The 17,509-nt window shown below is 34.8% G+C and overlaps 1 protein-coding gene across 4 annotated transcripts in view; it reads left to right on the top strand.

Moving 5' to 3' along the window:
• The window catches only part of CEP57L1 (centrosomal protein 57 like 1), a 60,887-nt gene that overhangs the window by 22,140 nt on the left and 21,238 nt on the right, over positions 1-17,509 (top strand). For 2 of the 4 annotated variants that reach the window (XM_060167456.1, XM_060167459.1), the window contains exons 1-4: positions 8,438-8,535; positions 11,146-11,366; positions 12,905-13,084; positions 14,243-14,364. In XM_060167456.1, coding sequence (XP_060023439.1) covers positions 11,204-11,366; positions 12,905-13,084; positions 14,243-14,364 — 465 coding nt within the window. In that variant the 5' untranslated portion in view covers positions 8,438-8,535; positions 11,146-11,203. Of the gene's footprint in view, positions 1-3,731; positions 3,751-8,437; positions 8,536-11,145; positions 11,367-12,904; positions 13,085-14,242; positions 14,365-17,509 lie in introns of those variants that run through there. The other 2 variants (XM_060167458.1, XM_060167457.1) reach the window with 2 other exon arrangements.

Raw genomic sequence — 17,509 nt, 5'->3', positions numbered from 1 at the left:
CATTTGAATTAGGGAACTCCTCACAGTGATCAATTGGTGCTTACTCTCACTCTAAAGCCATTTTAGTCCTTTAACCACCTGTTTGGATGATATGCTTGCTATTCAATGAAATTGCAGTTTTCTAAGTTCCCAGAGCAATTATGGTGTGTAATTTGTGCAGTGTTTTATACTACCCTTGGAAAAGATGGAAAGTGCATGTCTGAACAAGGAATACACTCCTTTACTGGAATATTATAAAAGTGCTAAAGGAATTTTTTTTCACGGCGGCATTGTTAGGAAGGGATCAGTTTTTCTTAGAAAGGGCCAGGGTATTCTGGATATAATGAAAATATTAAGATAGTATGTTTGTGGCCTGTGCATGAAAGAAAGAACACCAAGTGTTGGACTGGGACTGTAAATCATCATCTTTGGCAGGAGCAAAGTTTGCTCTTCCTCCTGTTGTGTCTGGACTGTTACCAGGGCCTGTGGTGAATTTTGCAATCTAGTTCTCAAAGTCCCAGTGAACACTGAAGCATTTACATGCACTCTGGGGTACAACTTGTCTGATCTCACTTGTTGGTTGTTTTGTTTGTTTGATTTATATTTTTTTTATGGATGAGATTTTTTTTATATTTAGAGTGAATAATTAAAAATGTTTAATGTGATGGGAAGGAAAAGGATTTTTAGAATTTTAAATAGTCTTTATTTTGTAGTTCTTACTTTTAAAAACAAATCAACACCTATATGAAATTATGTATGAAGTACCTTTGAGAGCCAGAAAATAGCCACTCCACCCAAAAGTTTCTGGGCAGGCATACATTCCATTTACTGCATTTTAGTGATTCTAAGACATTTTTTTCACATTTAAAAACACTTCTAAAATAGGGATACATCTTGTAATCATTATTGGCCTGGATTGAAATCAGATTACTTCAGAAAGGACTTGCATTTGCCACTAGCAGTCATTTGCACTACTACCTGAGACCATTTTAAATTAAATTCTCTGTTTGAGATTTATATTTTTTTGTTTTGTTTTTTTATTTTTACCCCACTGGTAGTGTGAATTCAGACTGTAAAGCTGTGTAAGAATTGTCTTTTGGATAAAATTCCCTCTACCTGGTGCCCAGTACTTGAAAGTTAGAGGCATTCAAGTTTTCTTGCTGTCTCTTTCTGCTTTGTGGGTTTAGTTGCCATTTATTCTACACAGTATTTGTGGCCCTTCTGTTGTTCCAGCTTTACATGAGAGGTCTCTTATTTTTCTCTTCTTGTGGTATGTGAAAGAATAGTGCATCTTACAATAGGTGGTGACTTACATTTGATAAAAGATCCATCAGAGGCTTGCTTAGGCCCTTACTGTACTTCTTCAGAGCTTGTTTACTCGCATTGTAGGCACAGTTGTAATAAACTCAGTGTCATTGTTACACATTTCTTTGCTCATTCCTCATCAGTGATCTTCAAACTTTTTTGCATAAGAATCAATTGGGGAGTGAAAATTATATATTTCTGTGCCTTATGCTCAGAGATTATGTTTCCGTGGACCTGGGTGATTCCCAGGAATCTTCACTTTTATTAAATATCCTGAAGGTATTCATACCTAAGTGATTGAAGAACCATACTTAGAGAAAAACTGCATACTCTATATCTAAGTGAATATTCATGACTTCAACTGCCATCTATATATACTGATGGTTTTCAAATCCTTATCTTTAGTCTAAACCTTTCTTCTTGGATGCCAGACTCATCTATACAACTGACATGTCTCTATTAAAGGCAGAATACACTCTGATCTGGGGTACATGGGCTCAAGTCCCAGCTCAGCCACTTATATAACTCTGTGACCTTTGGCAAAGTTACTTAACTTCTCAGTTGCCTCATGTAAAATGAAATTAATATAAATACCTCATAGGGTTGCCTAGACGATTCTGTGGATCAATACATGTAAATTTCTTTGACAGTGCCTGGCACTAAGCTCAATATAAGTGGTAGCTGTTTTTATGTTGTTATTGTCCCACAAGTGTGTCAAGCATGTCTAAAATGAACCTTTTTTTAATCACCTCGACACCCCTCAAAATCTGTTTTCTGCTTTGACTAGAGCTATATTTAATTTCGCCCTATCATTAATTTTCCTCATCCCAGTCATACATTCTGTGAATTTAGTATCCTAATTATCTCTAATTTGTCCCCTTCTTTTCATCCCCATTTCTGTTGCTGTGGTTCGGATCTTTCTTGCCTCACATAGCATTCTGGAATAGTCTTCTGTCTGGACTTCTAACCTCTGCTTGTTTTTCTCCATTCTAACAGAAATCTTTATCAAAGGCAATGTGATACTGCTACTCCTCTGCTGGGTGGCTCTCATTGCCTGCGGGATAAAATCCAAACACCTGTGCCTGGCTTACAAGCCTCCTCAGATCTGGTTTCTGCCTCCTCTTCTGCAACACTCAGGCACATTTGCAATCTTCCAGCTTTGTACATTTCTTGTAGTAGCTTGCCCCAAACACCACATCCTCTCTAGCTCTTATAACTTTGCATAAATCAGCAATATAGCGTGGTGGTTAAAAGTGTGAGTTTTAGAGCCAAACTGCCTGAGTCAAAAGTGTGAGGTTTAGAGCCAAACTTTGAGCCAAGTTCTGACTTTGCCACTTTAGTTGTGTTGGGCAAAACACAGTTTTTCTGTGCCACAGTTTAGTCATCTTTAAAATTGGAATAATTGTGCATTATAGAGTTGTTCTGTGGATTTTAGTAAATTAATTCACATAATAAGCATTCAATAAATGTGAGGTATCCCTAGTTTTATTATTACCATGCTATTTCTTTTGCTTATACACTTGATCTTTTTCTCTACCCATTCTCTCACTTTCTTTTGACTGTCAAATCCTACTCATTCATCCTTTGTTTTTCAGTTTAAGAACTAGCTCCTCCAGGAAGCCATCTCTGAAACCCCCAGACTTGTTTAGATGCCCATCCTCTGGGTTCCCATAGCACCCTTTTTAGTATAATTAAGCTATGAACATTTTAAGGGCTGCCAAGGACTATGTTTTACATCTTTGAGTGGCTAATGAATAAAGTGTGATTGTTTTATTGTTTCTTACTTGTTTTAGGTTGGGAAAGCAATTAGAAAGGGGAGGGATATATTCTACTAGAGTCAAGTAGACAGTTCATAAGCAGGCAGGAAGAGAAGAGATAGCAAGAGGTGAAAAGACAGAAAACAAAATCTGTAACAGTCTGGAACTTTGCAGTGAAAGGGCAAACAATCCAACAAATATCAGTGTGGTTCTCTAAGTATCATTGTGCATAATTAAAATTCTATTGTGATATCCTTAAGGTTAAATTGTGTTGAGTATACTCTATCTAAAATGAAGAAAAGTAGGTTAAGCATTTTAGAAATATTTCTTTTAAAACTAGTTGAAATAAATTTTGGCAATTAAATAGGTAAGCTTTAGTTATTTATCATTGTCCAACAGCTCATTCGCCCTTGGGCTGCCTGACTAATCAGTACTCCCGTAATTAATTCTGATTATTGTGTGTGCTCTATCTGTGGGAGAAAAAAAAATAGTAAAGGCCAAGGAGGACTTGTAGCAACTAATCTGAGTATTGTTAACTTTAAAATTCATTATTTGTTGACTCAATTTCTAAATTCTTTCTACATGTAATAAGTTTGCCATCAACCATTCTAAAGGGTGTTGACCCAAAACAGACTGCCAGATATTTCTCCAGCAAAAATGGGTTTATTTGGGATCAGCAGAAAATTACAATTTCGAGTCTGCAACTGTGGTGAGCCCTGTGCAAATCCCTGCAGGGCAAGGGAAGGTGAACTCTTTTATAGAGGGGAAAGGAAGTTGGGAGAGCTATAGTAAACAAAGAGTCTATGGCTTTTCATTGGCTGAATCCTTGCCAGGAAAGAAGAGTATTTCTTCTACCTGCTGAACTCAGCTATGTCGCAGGGCATGAGAGCTCCCCCTTCTGATCTCTCTACTCTATTTAATTGAGGTTTCTGTTTATTAATTTTTTACAAGAGAAATGGTTAGAAACACAATATACACTGTATGCAAAAGTATATACCAAGGTATAATATATGATTTTTTAAAACTTAGGATAGTATTTATAGAATTGTTGGGTTTAACTATGACAAACTTTAGTGTAAGAAGGTAGGGAAAAGTTGTTGACATATCAAATTAGTTTCAGGGGATTCATTTTACAAGTATTTTTGGATTAGGCCCTGAGGATACAATGCCCCTTTGCAGAGCAAAGCAATTTAGATTGTAGAAGCTTACAGAAGAAATAAACATAATTGTCCTCCCTGAGATTATGTTGATATAAGCGGCATAAGACCCTTAAAAATGAAAAGATATAAGTGCTTCTACAAATATCAATATAAGCCATTGATACTCTACATCTTCACCATTTTCTACCTCTGTAGAAATCTAATTAAAAGGAAACTATTTTAGTAAGTTTTTGTTTCTTATTATAAAACTAATATGTATTTATTGTAGAGAATGTATAAGGTAGAAATAAGAAAATAAAAATCTATTGTCCATCTAGTAACATTTAATATATTTACAATTATTATTTATTGTATATAATATATAATAAATATTATTTAATACATATATAGTCTTTTATGCTTATCTTTGTCCTTTTTAAAAATTGAGCTATAGTTATATAATTGTATATCCTTTATTCACTTTGTATTGAATCAGGAACACTTTCTCTGGACTGAATATTCAAGATAAAGCACAGGTAAAGATGATGGAGAGTCTAATCATTTAAATAATCTCAGACATTTTTAAGTTTTAAACTTATTTATATTCAAGTTCAGTAAGGAAAAATTTAACTTTCTGATTATTAGATAAAATGTTCATAAGTCTAGTTATCTTAAATCCACAAATTAATATGTTTGCTGGAAATCAGGTAGCTCTTACAGCATAGCATTGAGAATTAACTGTACACGTAACAATTAGATGCTGTATTATAATTTATAAAATATTTGTAAAAGATTGCTTTGTACTCTTTAAAAAACAAGATATTTTACTCATGTAATCATATTTCTTCTATCCAGACTCATTTAGGGTAATGAGATTGAAGAATGGTCAATAAAATTTTAATAATTATGAAATAAGCAAACCAATTTTATTGGGTATACTGCTAGCTAACTCACCCCCTGTGTTTTTTTCTCCCTTTTCATTGTCTCTTGTTTGTCTTTTTTCAACAGTGAGATTGCAAACTATTTGACTGCAGAAGCTATGCCCTGTGTGTTTATTTCTACAGGGCATAGCATATTAGATGTAGATACTAAAGAATTACTTGTTCTTACTTTGACTTTGTCTGTGGGCACCTCAGATTCAACTATATCTAAAACAGAGTTCGTTGTTTTCCATCAGACTTGTATCTCCTTTTATATTATTTCTTATTTCTGTTAATGCCACCACCATCTCTTTACTTGCCCAAGTGAAATTTTGGAGTGTGGTTTTGATTCTTTCCTCTCCCCCATTTCACATATCTAGTTGGTTCCTAAGTCCTTTTGATTGTATCTTCTAAGAATCTTTCATGTTGATCTCATTTACTACAGTCTTAGTTCAGGCCTTATATTTTTTCTCATCTTAATTACTTTAGTAACCTCTTAAATTGTCTCTCTGCCTGTAATTTCTTCTCCCTCCAATCTACCTCAGGGCCATCTGAATAAACTTCTCAGAATACAAACCTGATCACGTTATTCCCCTTTATATCCTTTATTAGCTCCCTATTGCCTGATCCTATAAAATACGAACTACTTGTGTGATATACCAAATCCTTTGTGGTTTGGCCCTCATACACCTTTTTAGCCATCTCTTATTGCCAACATTTACTCACTATGCTCAAGCCAAATTCACTAGGATCTGTCATGTCCCTCAATGATTATATCTCTTAATTATGTTTTTCCAAATTTTGTGTTCCTGTTAAGCCTTTTATTGTTTGCTTGTTTTGATCTCTGTCTTTCACATCTTTCCTCAATGTCGTAAGCCTTTGTTAAACAACTTATATTTAAGAGTAGAGCACTAAAAAACTGATTGGAAATTCCAAATCCGTCCAATCCATTCATTTTATTGTCTTTAGTATCTTTGTTAACTTGGGCTAGTCATATTCCCTTGATAAGGATCTTCCCGTCTCCACTTGGATATGTAGACTGCCAGTATTCTGTGTACTGAATCTTCCTCCTTTCAGTCTGGTTCCCCACCCTCACCTGTGCTGAGTGTCTCCCAATCCAGAGATACTCTAAAAGTCCCTCTTCATTAAAACAACAACAACAACAACAACAACTACTGGTCTTCTTCCCAGACGAGGGGATAAAGCAGTCTTTTGGTTGTATGGAGAAGCAAAGGAGATTTGGGCATATAATTTACGTCTAAATTAAACTTTCATCCTATTCTCTAGGTTTCAGCCCTATCTTAACAACTTACAAATTTACTACAGAGGAGTAGCTAATTCATGAGCCATTTTGGAGGTTCTATAGGGTAAACTTAAAAGTCACTTCTGGGCTTCCCTGGTGGCGCAGTGGTTGAGCGTCTGCCTGCCGATGCAGGGGACACGGGTTCGTGCCCCGGTCCGGGAAAATCCCACATGCCGCGGAGCGGCTGGGCCTGTGAGCCATGGCCGCTGAGTCTGCGCGTCCGGAGCCTGTGCTCTGCAACGGGAGAGGCCACGACAGTGAGAGGCCGCGTACCGCAAAAAAAAAAAAAAAAGTCACTTCTATTACTTGAGTTAGGAATCTGCCTTTTTGCATTAGCTAAGTCTGTTATTACTTGTACATCTGTTTTCCATTTTCCAAAGTTATGTTGTTGTCATCTTTTCTGATTTCTTTGTCCTTTCAGGTTTATCTTTTTTAAAAAGTTTTAATATTATTTTAGTGGGTTTTGAAGAGGAAGCAAAAGTCAGTGTATATGTTCGCTCTCCCATATTTACCTAAACTACTCTTTCAAAACTGTTCATAATTCCAAATTATTTCTGGCTTTACTTATCTCTCTGTCAATCAGAGTTAGATAATCCCTCTTCTGTGCTCCCATAACACTCTGTGTATGCTTTTGTTATGGAACTTATCCCGTTGAATCATATCTTGTTTTTAACTTGTCTCTCCTGCCACACATCGTTGTACAACCAATCTCCAGAACTTTTTCATCTGGCGAAACTGAAATTCTACAACTCCCCATTTACCCCTCCCCTCAGCTACCATTCTGCTTTCTGTTTCTATGAGTTTGACGACTCTAGATACCTCATATAAGTAGAATCATACAGTATTTGTCTTTCTGTGACTGGTTTATTTCACTTAGCATAGTGTCTTCAGTGTTCATCCGTGTTTTAGCGTGTGTCAGAATTTCCTTCTCTTTTTAAGGCCAAATAGTATTACATTGTATGTATATACATTTTGTTTATCTGTTCATTCATTGATGGACGTTTGGGTTGTTTCCACCTTTTGGCTATTGTAAATAATGCCATTATGAATATAGGTTTACAAATATCTATTTGAAACCATGCTTTCAATTTTCTTTTGGATATATATACCTAGACATGTCATCATTTTTTATGACGTTGACATTTTTTAAGAAAACAGTCCCCCCTTTATAAAAAATAGAATGTTTTCCATTTGTGGCTTTTGTGATGTACTGAGATTCAGGTTACACATTCCTGGCCAGAATGCTGCATAAGTGATTGCAAATATTATCTTCTGCTTTTCTTTTGTCTTTCAAATTTTTACATAATTTCTATATGTTGTAGAATGAATTTTCATGTAGTCTTTGTATCTTTTCCTTTATTTTCCTCCTGCCTTTAAACACAAAATATCTTGCCCCCTTCTAAGATTATTTTAACTATTCACTGTTTTTTTTTATAATTTTTAAAGTTAAAAAAATTTTAACTCTGTAGGTTATTTGAAGTTCTGTACTGATGTGTGCTATTATGGAAAGGTTTAACTGGATTTTTTCCCTAGTTTTTCTAACATCATTCATTGAATGAACAACAAATGAAACATTTGTTGAATCCCATGGAAGTATTTATGTGAAGTTCTTAGATTTACTAATTTCTATTGACCAGTCAGTTTTTATATCACTGTCTTAACACCTTAGTTATTATATGTTGTAAATAATAGGTTGTAATATCTATTAGAGCATCTGTAAGGCAAATTCCTTAACCTCAAATTATTCTACTCAATTGTAAGAGTACTTTTAAAAGTAATATACATTAAGAATAAAATAAAGTTAGTCCAGCCTTTACTGTGTTTGCTCTTTGGATAAATTAATCTAGATGCATACACAAAGAAAACCAGATAAAAGAAGCAGAGCTGTTGATCTTTCTCCAGTCTCTCCAAGGAAAAAATCTAAACTTGAAAGAATTACCAGTACGGAAACAGAGAGTCCTCCATTTCAAGAACCCATTGTAGTATCTCTGACTGCTTCCTAAATGCTGTCTCCCTAATAGTCCTATGAGATTACACAAAGATGATGCCACCAGCAGGAATAGACATTGGTTATTTAAAGGGACCATTTTGGAACAATTACTTCCCTCAAGAACGAGTGAAAATGCTTTGCAGTTAAGTATTTGTGTCCAGCACATTCTTTAGAGGGGATAGTTTCTTCATGCAGTGGCACCTTAGTTGCAGCCAATTAAGGTGTCTTAATTTTATACACCATAGAGGCAATGGATAATTTCCCTGATTGTTTACAAGCTGTCAGGAATGGTTCCAGGCATAACTTGAGTTTTCCTAAGCTTTACCAGGCTATTGATACAATCGAGGCCCACATTTTACAGCCCTTTGCCCCTACCTGTGGGACAGAATACTCCAACAAGAATTTCTGAGGTCTTTTCAATAACCTACAGCTAGACCTCATACCAAACATTCACATTCCTTGGAGGATGGGGCTTAGGCAGCTCTCTGTATTTTCAGAAAACTTCCTCTAGAAAATTCTCTCATACATGCCATGAATATGTCCTTTCCAGCTGCTCTGTCACTCTCTTGCTGTCTCTCTCTGGCTGAACAGCACTACCAATGCAACAGAACTCTTAAAGTGCCAAAACTGTGTTAGTGGCCTCTGGCAACTTCCCCCTTCATTGGAATATAACATCTTATACAAAGCAAGGCAGCTAGTGCCTCAATCTTTTATAGAGATCTTGGTGAAATATTTCTCACTTTTTACTTCCAGCCCTCTCTCTTCCCTACAGCCATGTATAAGTAGATGGGACTAGGTCAGAGATGAATTAAAATGACCACCACCATACTCTACTCAGAATCACTCCTCCTCTTCTCCACCAATTAAGGCTTTGATTTTGGATCAGGGTTTCTGTACATCTGTCATATTCCTTCAGAGTTTTTCTCCTAGGATGCCTCGGTTCTTTATGTAAATAAGCTTTGAGTAGTTTTTAAGCACTTGTTTATAATACAGGGCTAGATTGTAAGGGTTAAGCTGGAACCCCTATTACAGTGAGAACCCCATGGCTTGTTTTCTCTCATTTCTTTACTGTTTCCTTTCTTTTCTTTATATACCAGTAGGTTATTACTCTGCTTATGCCAACTTTCAGATGTGTTTACACATTTAATTTAAATAAACTTTGGTCTAATTTTTAACTTATTGGTATCTTCTGAGTAGTCATTTCATATACGCTAAAACCCTTGAATTCTTTTTAATTGGTGCAAAAATTGACTTTGTAAAATAATACTATATTTGGGACAGAGGAAGCAGACAGTCCTCCCAAGGACTTCAGTGTATAGTGACTAATGGCAAAATTTCATTCTTTTCATTATTGGAGAGACTCAGCAGGAGCTGAAAACTGAATCAGATTTCTCGAGTAACTCCAAAGTTCTTTGGATAGTTTCAACCACATACCTCTCTCTGAAGACGTACAACCATGTTCAGAACATCTGTACTTTGGGGCCCTGCCTTTACTTTATTGTGAGCCAGCTGTAACTAAATTTGCTCTCTTATTTTTTGAGGGAACAGCAACTTAGATAGATGCAGTCTCCCATGGGGAGCAGACAGTGTCTAAGCAGCAAGAACCCAGAGGGACAGAGACATGGTTAGTAAATGGTAGCTGGTGCTAATAACAAAAGCAAAAATGATCGCCTCCTAAGATCAAAGAGCATCAAGTATTCTAGCAAAGCTCCTAGGCTCTATAACCTCTAATTTAGACTGATGAGAATGTCCTGGAAGACTACACATCATGACAGTGGCTAAAGTAGAAAATCCTATTGAGTGAAGTTATGTTCCCTGCCATCTCAGGAAATACAGTCATGGAAGTATCTTCCTTTGCCCTGTGAATTGGGAAGGTAGTGAAATCACTGAAATTTTACAGTTCTCAAAAATTAAAGTAGGCTAATTATAATTCTACAAAGGAATTCTAAATTTACATTTTAAAGCAAGCTTTCATTCTAAAAATTGTGCTGGTAAATTGTTTTGTGTATAAACAATTTTCTGTTTCTTTCAGTGTGGTTATGAGTTAATTTATTTAACATTGACTATAATCTATTAAGTAGAATACATTTCTAAAATATTTAAATTACAGAAAGGAAAATAAAATGATTTGGGAACATTTAAAAATTATCTGCTAAGATGGTTAAAAGAGCTCTCCAACAAACATACAAAAAAAGCCCAGAATGACAAGGTAAAGCTATTTTAGATTTTCAGATTTTGGAACCCTTCTAAACTACATGATTAGAATGCTAGTGCATTAAGTGGAGTTGTGTCTTATTCAAGGGTTAGACTCAGAAATTGATATATCCAAAATTATCCTTGAAAATCCCTTAGGAGGCCAGTACATTAGAGTCTTAGAGAATCATGTTATGTGGGTGGCTTGTGTTTCAAAGCTGTGTTGTCTTTTAGAATATATACTTTTCTCTCTGAACCCTAGAGTCAAACTCTTTTAGAGGGGTGCTCAGATGATGAACTTATGATCAACTGAGAAACCAGCAAATTCACACCACGCATGTAATGCTCACTCCAGAGCATATACTCATTGAAAGTCAGGCAGAATTGTCTATACTGTTTATAGAGTAAATAGTCATTTTTCTTTCTTTTACTGCTGAATTTATTGTAGTTGAATTTGTGATAATTAACTTCGTAAAGACAAAATTCCACAGTATATGATTATGTATTTATTTTAAAGTTTCATCTGAATTTTTTTCTAATGTTTTTGTCATTCACATAGGAAAGAATGATGCTATACTGTGCTATTCCTCTACTGGCACAGTACAGAAGTACAGATAATGGATTCTGAATTAATGCACAGTATAGTAGGAAGCTATCGTAAACCTCCAGAAAGAGTGTTTGTTCCATCAATCGCCCAGAGTGTTGAATCATCTCAGACTCACTATTCTGTGAACTTAGAAGTTACCTCTCCTAAAATGCTTCGTAGTCCAAATAGCCAAGGTAATGCTAATATAAAACCTTATTTAACATTAGGGGAATGGTACAAAGTATGTTATACAAAACTTTTCATTTTTATATAGAAAATAAGATGATTGTGTATTTAACTAATCTTAGTAAAACTGCTCATTTTGACTCTGTTTCTTAAAGTTTCTGTAAACTTAAGTTACTTAACATTTTTTTATTTTGGCTTCTTCAGCTATAAGATGAAAATTAATATAACCAGCTAAGCACATATTACAGGCTTATCATTAAAACGTCATTAGAAAATAGGAAAATACTCTCTGAAGAATAAAAGGTCAGATTTTCAGAATCCTTCTAATAAACAAGATGATTAGAATACTAATGAATTAAGTAGAATTGTCTTAGTCAAGGATTAAATTCAGTAATTTCATATATCTGAAATTACCCTTGAAAATTCTTCATGAATCCAGTACATTGGAGTAACTACAAAATACAAGTAATATAACTTTTAAAATACAAGCTTAGGAGGATCTTAAAATTGAATTAGGAAAACATTTATGACTCCAGGCATACCTACACCATTACAAATTACTTTCTAAGATGATGATAGTCACGTTGTTTTTTAATCTTTTATAATAATGGTTGCCATTATGAAATAGACCGGCTTTGTGGAGCAAAGCAACTGAAGAAATAATAATCCAAATCAAAAAATAATCTCTAGCAGACATCTTTCTAATTGGATATAAACTATTTGAAAGTTAACTTATAACATTTATTTATATTCAATTATCTCTAGTTTTTTATAATTTAAAGTTGTAACTGAGAAGAAAATGTAAGACAATATTTGAAAATTTTATAACTCTGAGCTTATCTGAATCATGAAGATATTAATATAGCTAAAAAGAAATCACAGTAGTACATGTGTAACACTTATAATCTTTCAAGCCTGACATCAGTTAAACCACTAGGTTGTAATTTTTTCTTAATGGAAGAAACTATGTTCTATCTCATATGTCCTAATTATTAACATTATATCTTGGACAAAGAAACAATAAATGTTTCTGGTTTGACTGAAACTGAATACATGAAGAACTGAGAAAAACTGTTAACTTTAAACCTAAGTTTCCTTGTTAATTAGTGGGCACTATATTTTAATTTTCTTTATCCATGCTCATACTCTTATGCCTCCCAACCTTCCTCCCTTTCTCTCCCTCTCTGTCTCTCTCTCTCTCTCCATATACATATATATACACACACACATATATACATACATATATACATATCTTTTTGCCTTAATTTGAATATATTTATTTTATTAAATTTAGTGATTATTAGCTTTCTCATATCTCAAATTTAGGAAAGTACTAAATACAATCATAAATATATTGTTTTTGTAAGATATGTTAGAATTTGTCCCTCTTTAAAGTTTTGTCATTTTTCTTTTTGATGAGGAATATAAATTACTTATTTTTTTTGGTTCACTAACAAAAACATACTGCTCACTTTTATATGCTACTATGATTGTTAAGTGTTCAAAAATTCTCACTTAAAATATCAAGCAAATTTTTTTTCAACAGCTCTTATTTTAGCCTTAAAAACTCTTCAGGAAAAGATTCATCGTTTAGAGTTAGAGAGAACACAAGCTGAAGATAACCTGAACATTCTTTCCAGAGAAGCGGCACAGTATAAAAAGGCCTTGGAGGATGAAACAAAGGAGAGAAATCTGGCACATGAGGAACTAATAAAGCAGAAAAAAGGTAAGAACATTCAATAGTTCTCAGAAACAAGTGGTTACCAAAGTGTACAACTTAAAAATAATAAGCCCAGTCTAAGAAGATTTACTCAAATATCTTTGTTCTTATATGCATTCCAACATTGAGGGCTTGTTCTCAGACATTTTGGTATTTGCATTAAATGGATGTAATTTTGAACTTACCTCTATTATATCTGTTATCCCAGTTCATAAATTTTTGAGATTAAAAGAAAAATTAGACAAGTTGTGTTTAAGAATTATAATATTTTCAGAATACCAACAAAATGCAATATGTTATTAGCCCATAATATAATTGGAATACTTCATATTTTCACTAGTTTTTTTTTAATTAGAAAATATAAAGCAATACTAGTAATTAAACAACATAAAACAATAAAAATTAACTTAAAAAATTATATTTAACTTAAAAGATTAATTGGAAGAAATGGACAGGTAGGTGGAGGCTTCTGTGGAAATTATGAAAAGGACTTCTGGACATCTGTTTTAGAGATTTAGAACATAAGTTCTTTATATAATTTCACTTAAAAATTGTGGCTTTTTTTTCCTTGTAACACTACATCACCCTCATAAACAAGGTTCAAATTTGTGTTTCAACTTATAAATAGAATGAAGAAATGGGGAGGAAAAAAAAACATCCCAAGGTAATTGGACAAAAGTAGAAGAAAGAGCTGAGGAAAGTAACGAATTAAAGAATTAGAACGAGGTTGCTTATTATAAATAGAATTAACTGTGCAGTTAGTAGTCGAGAACAGAGGAAAATGGGAATGGTAGAATGCATATACCTGAGTTTCCTGAAAGAGAAGAAATGTATTGTTAGGAAAGAGACTTTAGGTCCTCTATTTTCCAGATGGTGTTGTTTCCCAGGAAGAGCCAGGTTTTTTGTTATCCCACAGGTCACTGACATCCTTCCTTTTCAGAAGTATGCCCTCTGGGAGTTTATGAGGAGGCAACGTTAAATTGGTTATATATAATTAATGAGATACACACAAAATGTATGTTCATAACTTTGGGAGAGTCAATATTTAGAACTAAAGAACTCTTGAACTTTTAGCTGTTGATTGAATTCATAGAATACATTTCTTGTTATAACTCTCTGATCTATGTGATAACTAACTGACTCATTACTTTTTCTTTTTCATAGATATAAGTATGCAGTTAAGCTCAGCCCAGTCTCACTGTACCCTTCTAGAGAAACAACTAGAATATACAAAGAGAATGGTTCTCAATGTAGAGCGAGAGAAGAATATGATCCTAGAACAACAGGTGACCATATTTTCTATAGTAATATAATATAATATATATTTTTTGTTGTGTATTTTTTTAACAAAGTGAATCAGTTATACATATACATATGTTCCCATATCTCTTCCTTCTTGCGTCTCCCTCCCTCCCACCCTCCCTATCCCGCCCCTCCAGGCGGTCACAAAGCACCGAGCTGATCTCCCTGTGCTATGTGGCTGCTTCCCACTAGCTATCTACCTACGTTTGGTAGTGTATATATGTCCATGCCTCTCTCTCGCTTTGTCACAGCTTACCCTTTCCCCTCCCCATATCCTCAAGTCCGTTCTGTAGTAGGTCTGTGTCTTTATTCCTGTCTTACCCCTAGGATCTTCATGCCTTTTTTTTTTCTTAAATTCCATATATATGTGTTAGCAAACAGTATTTCTCTTTCTCTTTCTGACTTACTTCACTCTGTATGACAGACTCTAGGTCCATCCACCTCATTACAAATAGCTCAATTTCGTTTCTTTTTATGGCTGAGTAATATTCCATTGTATATATGTGCCACATCTTCTTTATCCATTCATCCGATCATGGACACTTAGGTTGTTTCCATCTCTGGGCTATTGTAAATAGAGCTGCAATGAACATTTTGGTACATGACTCTTTTGGAATTATGGTTTTCTCAGGGTATATGCCCAGGACTGGGATTGCTGGGTCATATGGTAGTTCTATTTGTAGTTTTCTAAGGAACCTTCATACTGTTCTCCATAGTGGCTGTGCCAATTCACATTCCCACCAGCAGTGCAAGAGTGTTCCCTTTTCTCCACACCCTCTCCAGCATTTATTGTTTCTAGATTTTTTGATGATGGCCATTCTGACTGGTGTGAGATGATATCTCATTGTAGTTTTGATTTGCATCTCTCTAATGATTAATGATGTTGAGCATTCTTTCATGTGTTTGTTGGCAGTCTGTATATCTTCTTTGGAGAAATGTCTATTTAGGTCTTCGGCCCATTTTTTAATTGGGTTGTTTGTTTTTTTGATATTGAGCTACATGAGCTGTTTTTGTATTTTGGAGATTAATCCTTTGTCCATTGCTTCATTTGCAAATATTTTCTCCCATTCTGAGGGTTGTCTTTTCATCCTGTTTATGGTTTCCTTTGATGTGCAAAAGCTTTTAAGTTTCATTAGGTCCCATTTATTTATTTTTGGTTTTATTTCCATTTCTCTAGGAGGTGGGTCAAAAGGATCTTGCTGTGATTTATGTCATGGACTGTTCTGCCTATGTTTTCCTCTAAGGGTTTGATAGTTTCTGGCCTTACATTTAGGTCTTTAATCCATTTTGAACTTATTTTTGTGTATGGTGTTAGGGAGTGTTCTAATTTCATTCTTTTACATGTACCTGTCCAGTTTTCCCATCACCACTTATTGAAGAGGCTGTCCTTTCTCCACTGTACATTCCTGCCTCCTTTATCAAAGATAAGGTGACCATATGTGCGTGGGTTTATCTCTGGGCTTTCTATCCTGTTCCATTGATCTATCTTTCTGTTTTTGTGCCACTACCATACTGTCTGGATTACTGTAGCTATGTAGTATAGTCTGAAGTCAGGGAGCCTGATTCCTCCAGCTCCGTTTTTCGTTCTCAAGATTGCTTTGGCTATTCGGGGTCTTTTGTGTTTCCACACAAATTGTGAAATTTTTTGTTCTAGTTCTGTGAAAAATGCCAGTGGTAGTTTCATAGGGATTGCATTGAATCTGTAGATTGCTTTGGGTAGTAGAGTCATTTTCACAATGTTGATTCTTCCAATCCAAGAACATGGTATATCTCTCCATCTGTTTGTATCATCTTTAATTTCTTTCATCAGTGTCTTATAATTTTCTGCATACAGGTCTTTTGTCTCCTTAGGTAGGTTTATTCCTAGATATTTTATTCTTTTTGTTGCAATGGTAAATTGGAGTGTTTTCTTGATTTCACTTTCAGATTTTTCATCATTACTGTATAGGAATGCCAGAGATTTCTGTGCATTAATTTTGTATCCTGCTACTTCACAAAATTCATTGATTAGCTCTAGTAGTTTTCTGGTAGCATCTTTAGGATTCTCTATGTATAGTATCATGTCATCTGCAAACAGTGACAGCTTTACTTCTTCTTTTCCGATTTGGATTCCTTTTATTTCCTTTTCTTCTCTGATTGCTGTGGCTAAAACTTCCAAAACTATGTTGAATAAGAGTGGTGAGAGTGGGCAACCTTGTCTTGTTCCTGATCTTAGTGGAAATGCTCTCAGTTTTTCACCATTGAGGATGATGTTGGCTGTGGGTTTGTCATACATGGCCTTTATTATGTTGAGGAAGGTTCCCTCTATGCCTACTTTCTGCAGGGTTTTTATCATAAATGGGTGTTGAATTTTGTCGAAAGCTTTCTCTGCATCTGTTGAGATAATCATGTGGTTTTTCTCCTTCAGTTTGTTAATATGGTATATCACGTTGATTGATTTGAGTATACTGAAGAATCCTTGCATTCCTCGAATAAACCCCACTTGATCATGGTGTATGATTCTTTTAATGTGCTGTTGGATTCTGTTTGCTAGTATTTTGTTGAGGATTTTTGCACCTATGTTCATCAGTGATATTGGCCTGTAGTTTTCTTTCTTTGTGACATCCTTGTCTGGTTTTGGTATCAAGGTGATGGTGGCCTCATAGAATGAGTTTGGGAGTGTTCCTCACTCTGCTATATTTTGGAAGAGTTTGAGAAGGATAGGTGTTAGCTCTTCTAAATGTTTGATAGAATTCGCCTGTGAAGCCATCTGGTCCTGGGCTTTTGTTTGTTGGATGATTTTTAATCACAGTTTCAATTTCAGTGCTTGTGATTGGTCTGTTCATATTTTCTATTTTTTCCTGATTCAGTCTTGGCAGGTTGTGCATTCCTAAGAATTTGTCCATTTCTTCCAGGTTGTCCATTTTATTGGCATAGAGTTGCTTGTAGTAATCTCTCATGATCTTTTGCATTTCTGCAGTGTCCGTTGTTACTTCTCCTTTTTCATTTCTAATTCTATTGATTTGAGTCTTCTCCCTTCTTTTCTTGATGAGTCTGGCTAATGGTTTATCAATTTTGTTTACCTTCTCAAGGAAGCAGCTTTTAGTTTTATTGATGTTTCCTATTGTTTCCTTCATTTCTTTTTCATTT

The sequence above is a fragment of the Lagenorhynchus albirostris genome, chromosome 12 (genome assembly GCF_949774975.1).
Source record: "Lagenorhynchus albirostris chromosome 12, mLagAlb1.1, whole genome shotgun sequence".
NCBI classification, from domain to species: Eukaryota; Metazoa; Chordata; class Mammalia; order Artiodactyla; family Delphinidae; genus Lagenorhynchus; species Lagenorhynchus albirostris.
The sequence above is the reverse complement of the archived record's forward strand: the minus strand, read 5'-3'. Positions and strand labels throughout refer to the sequence as shown.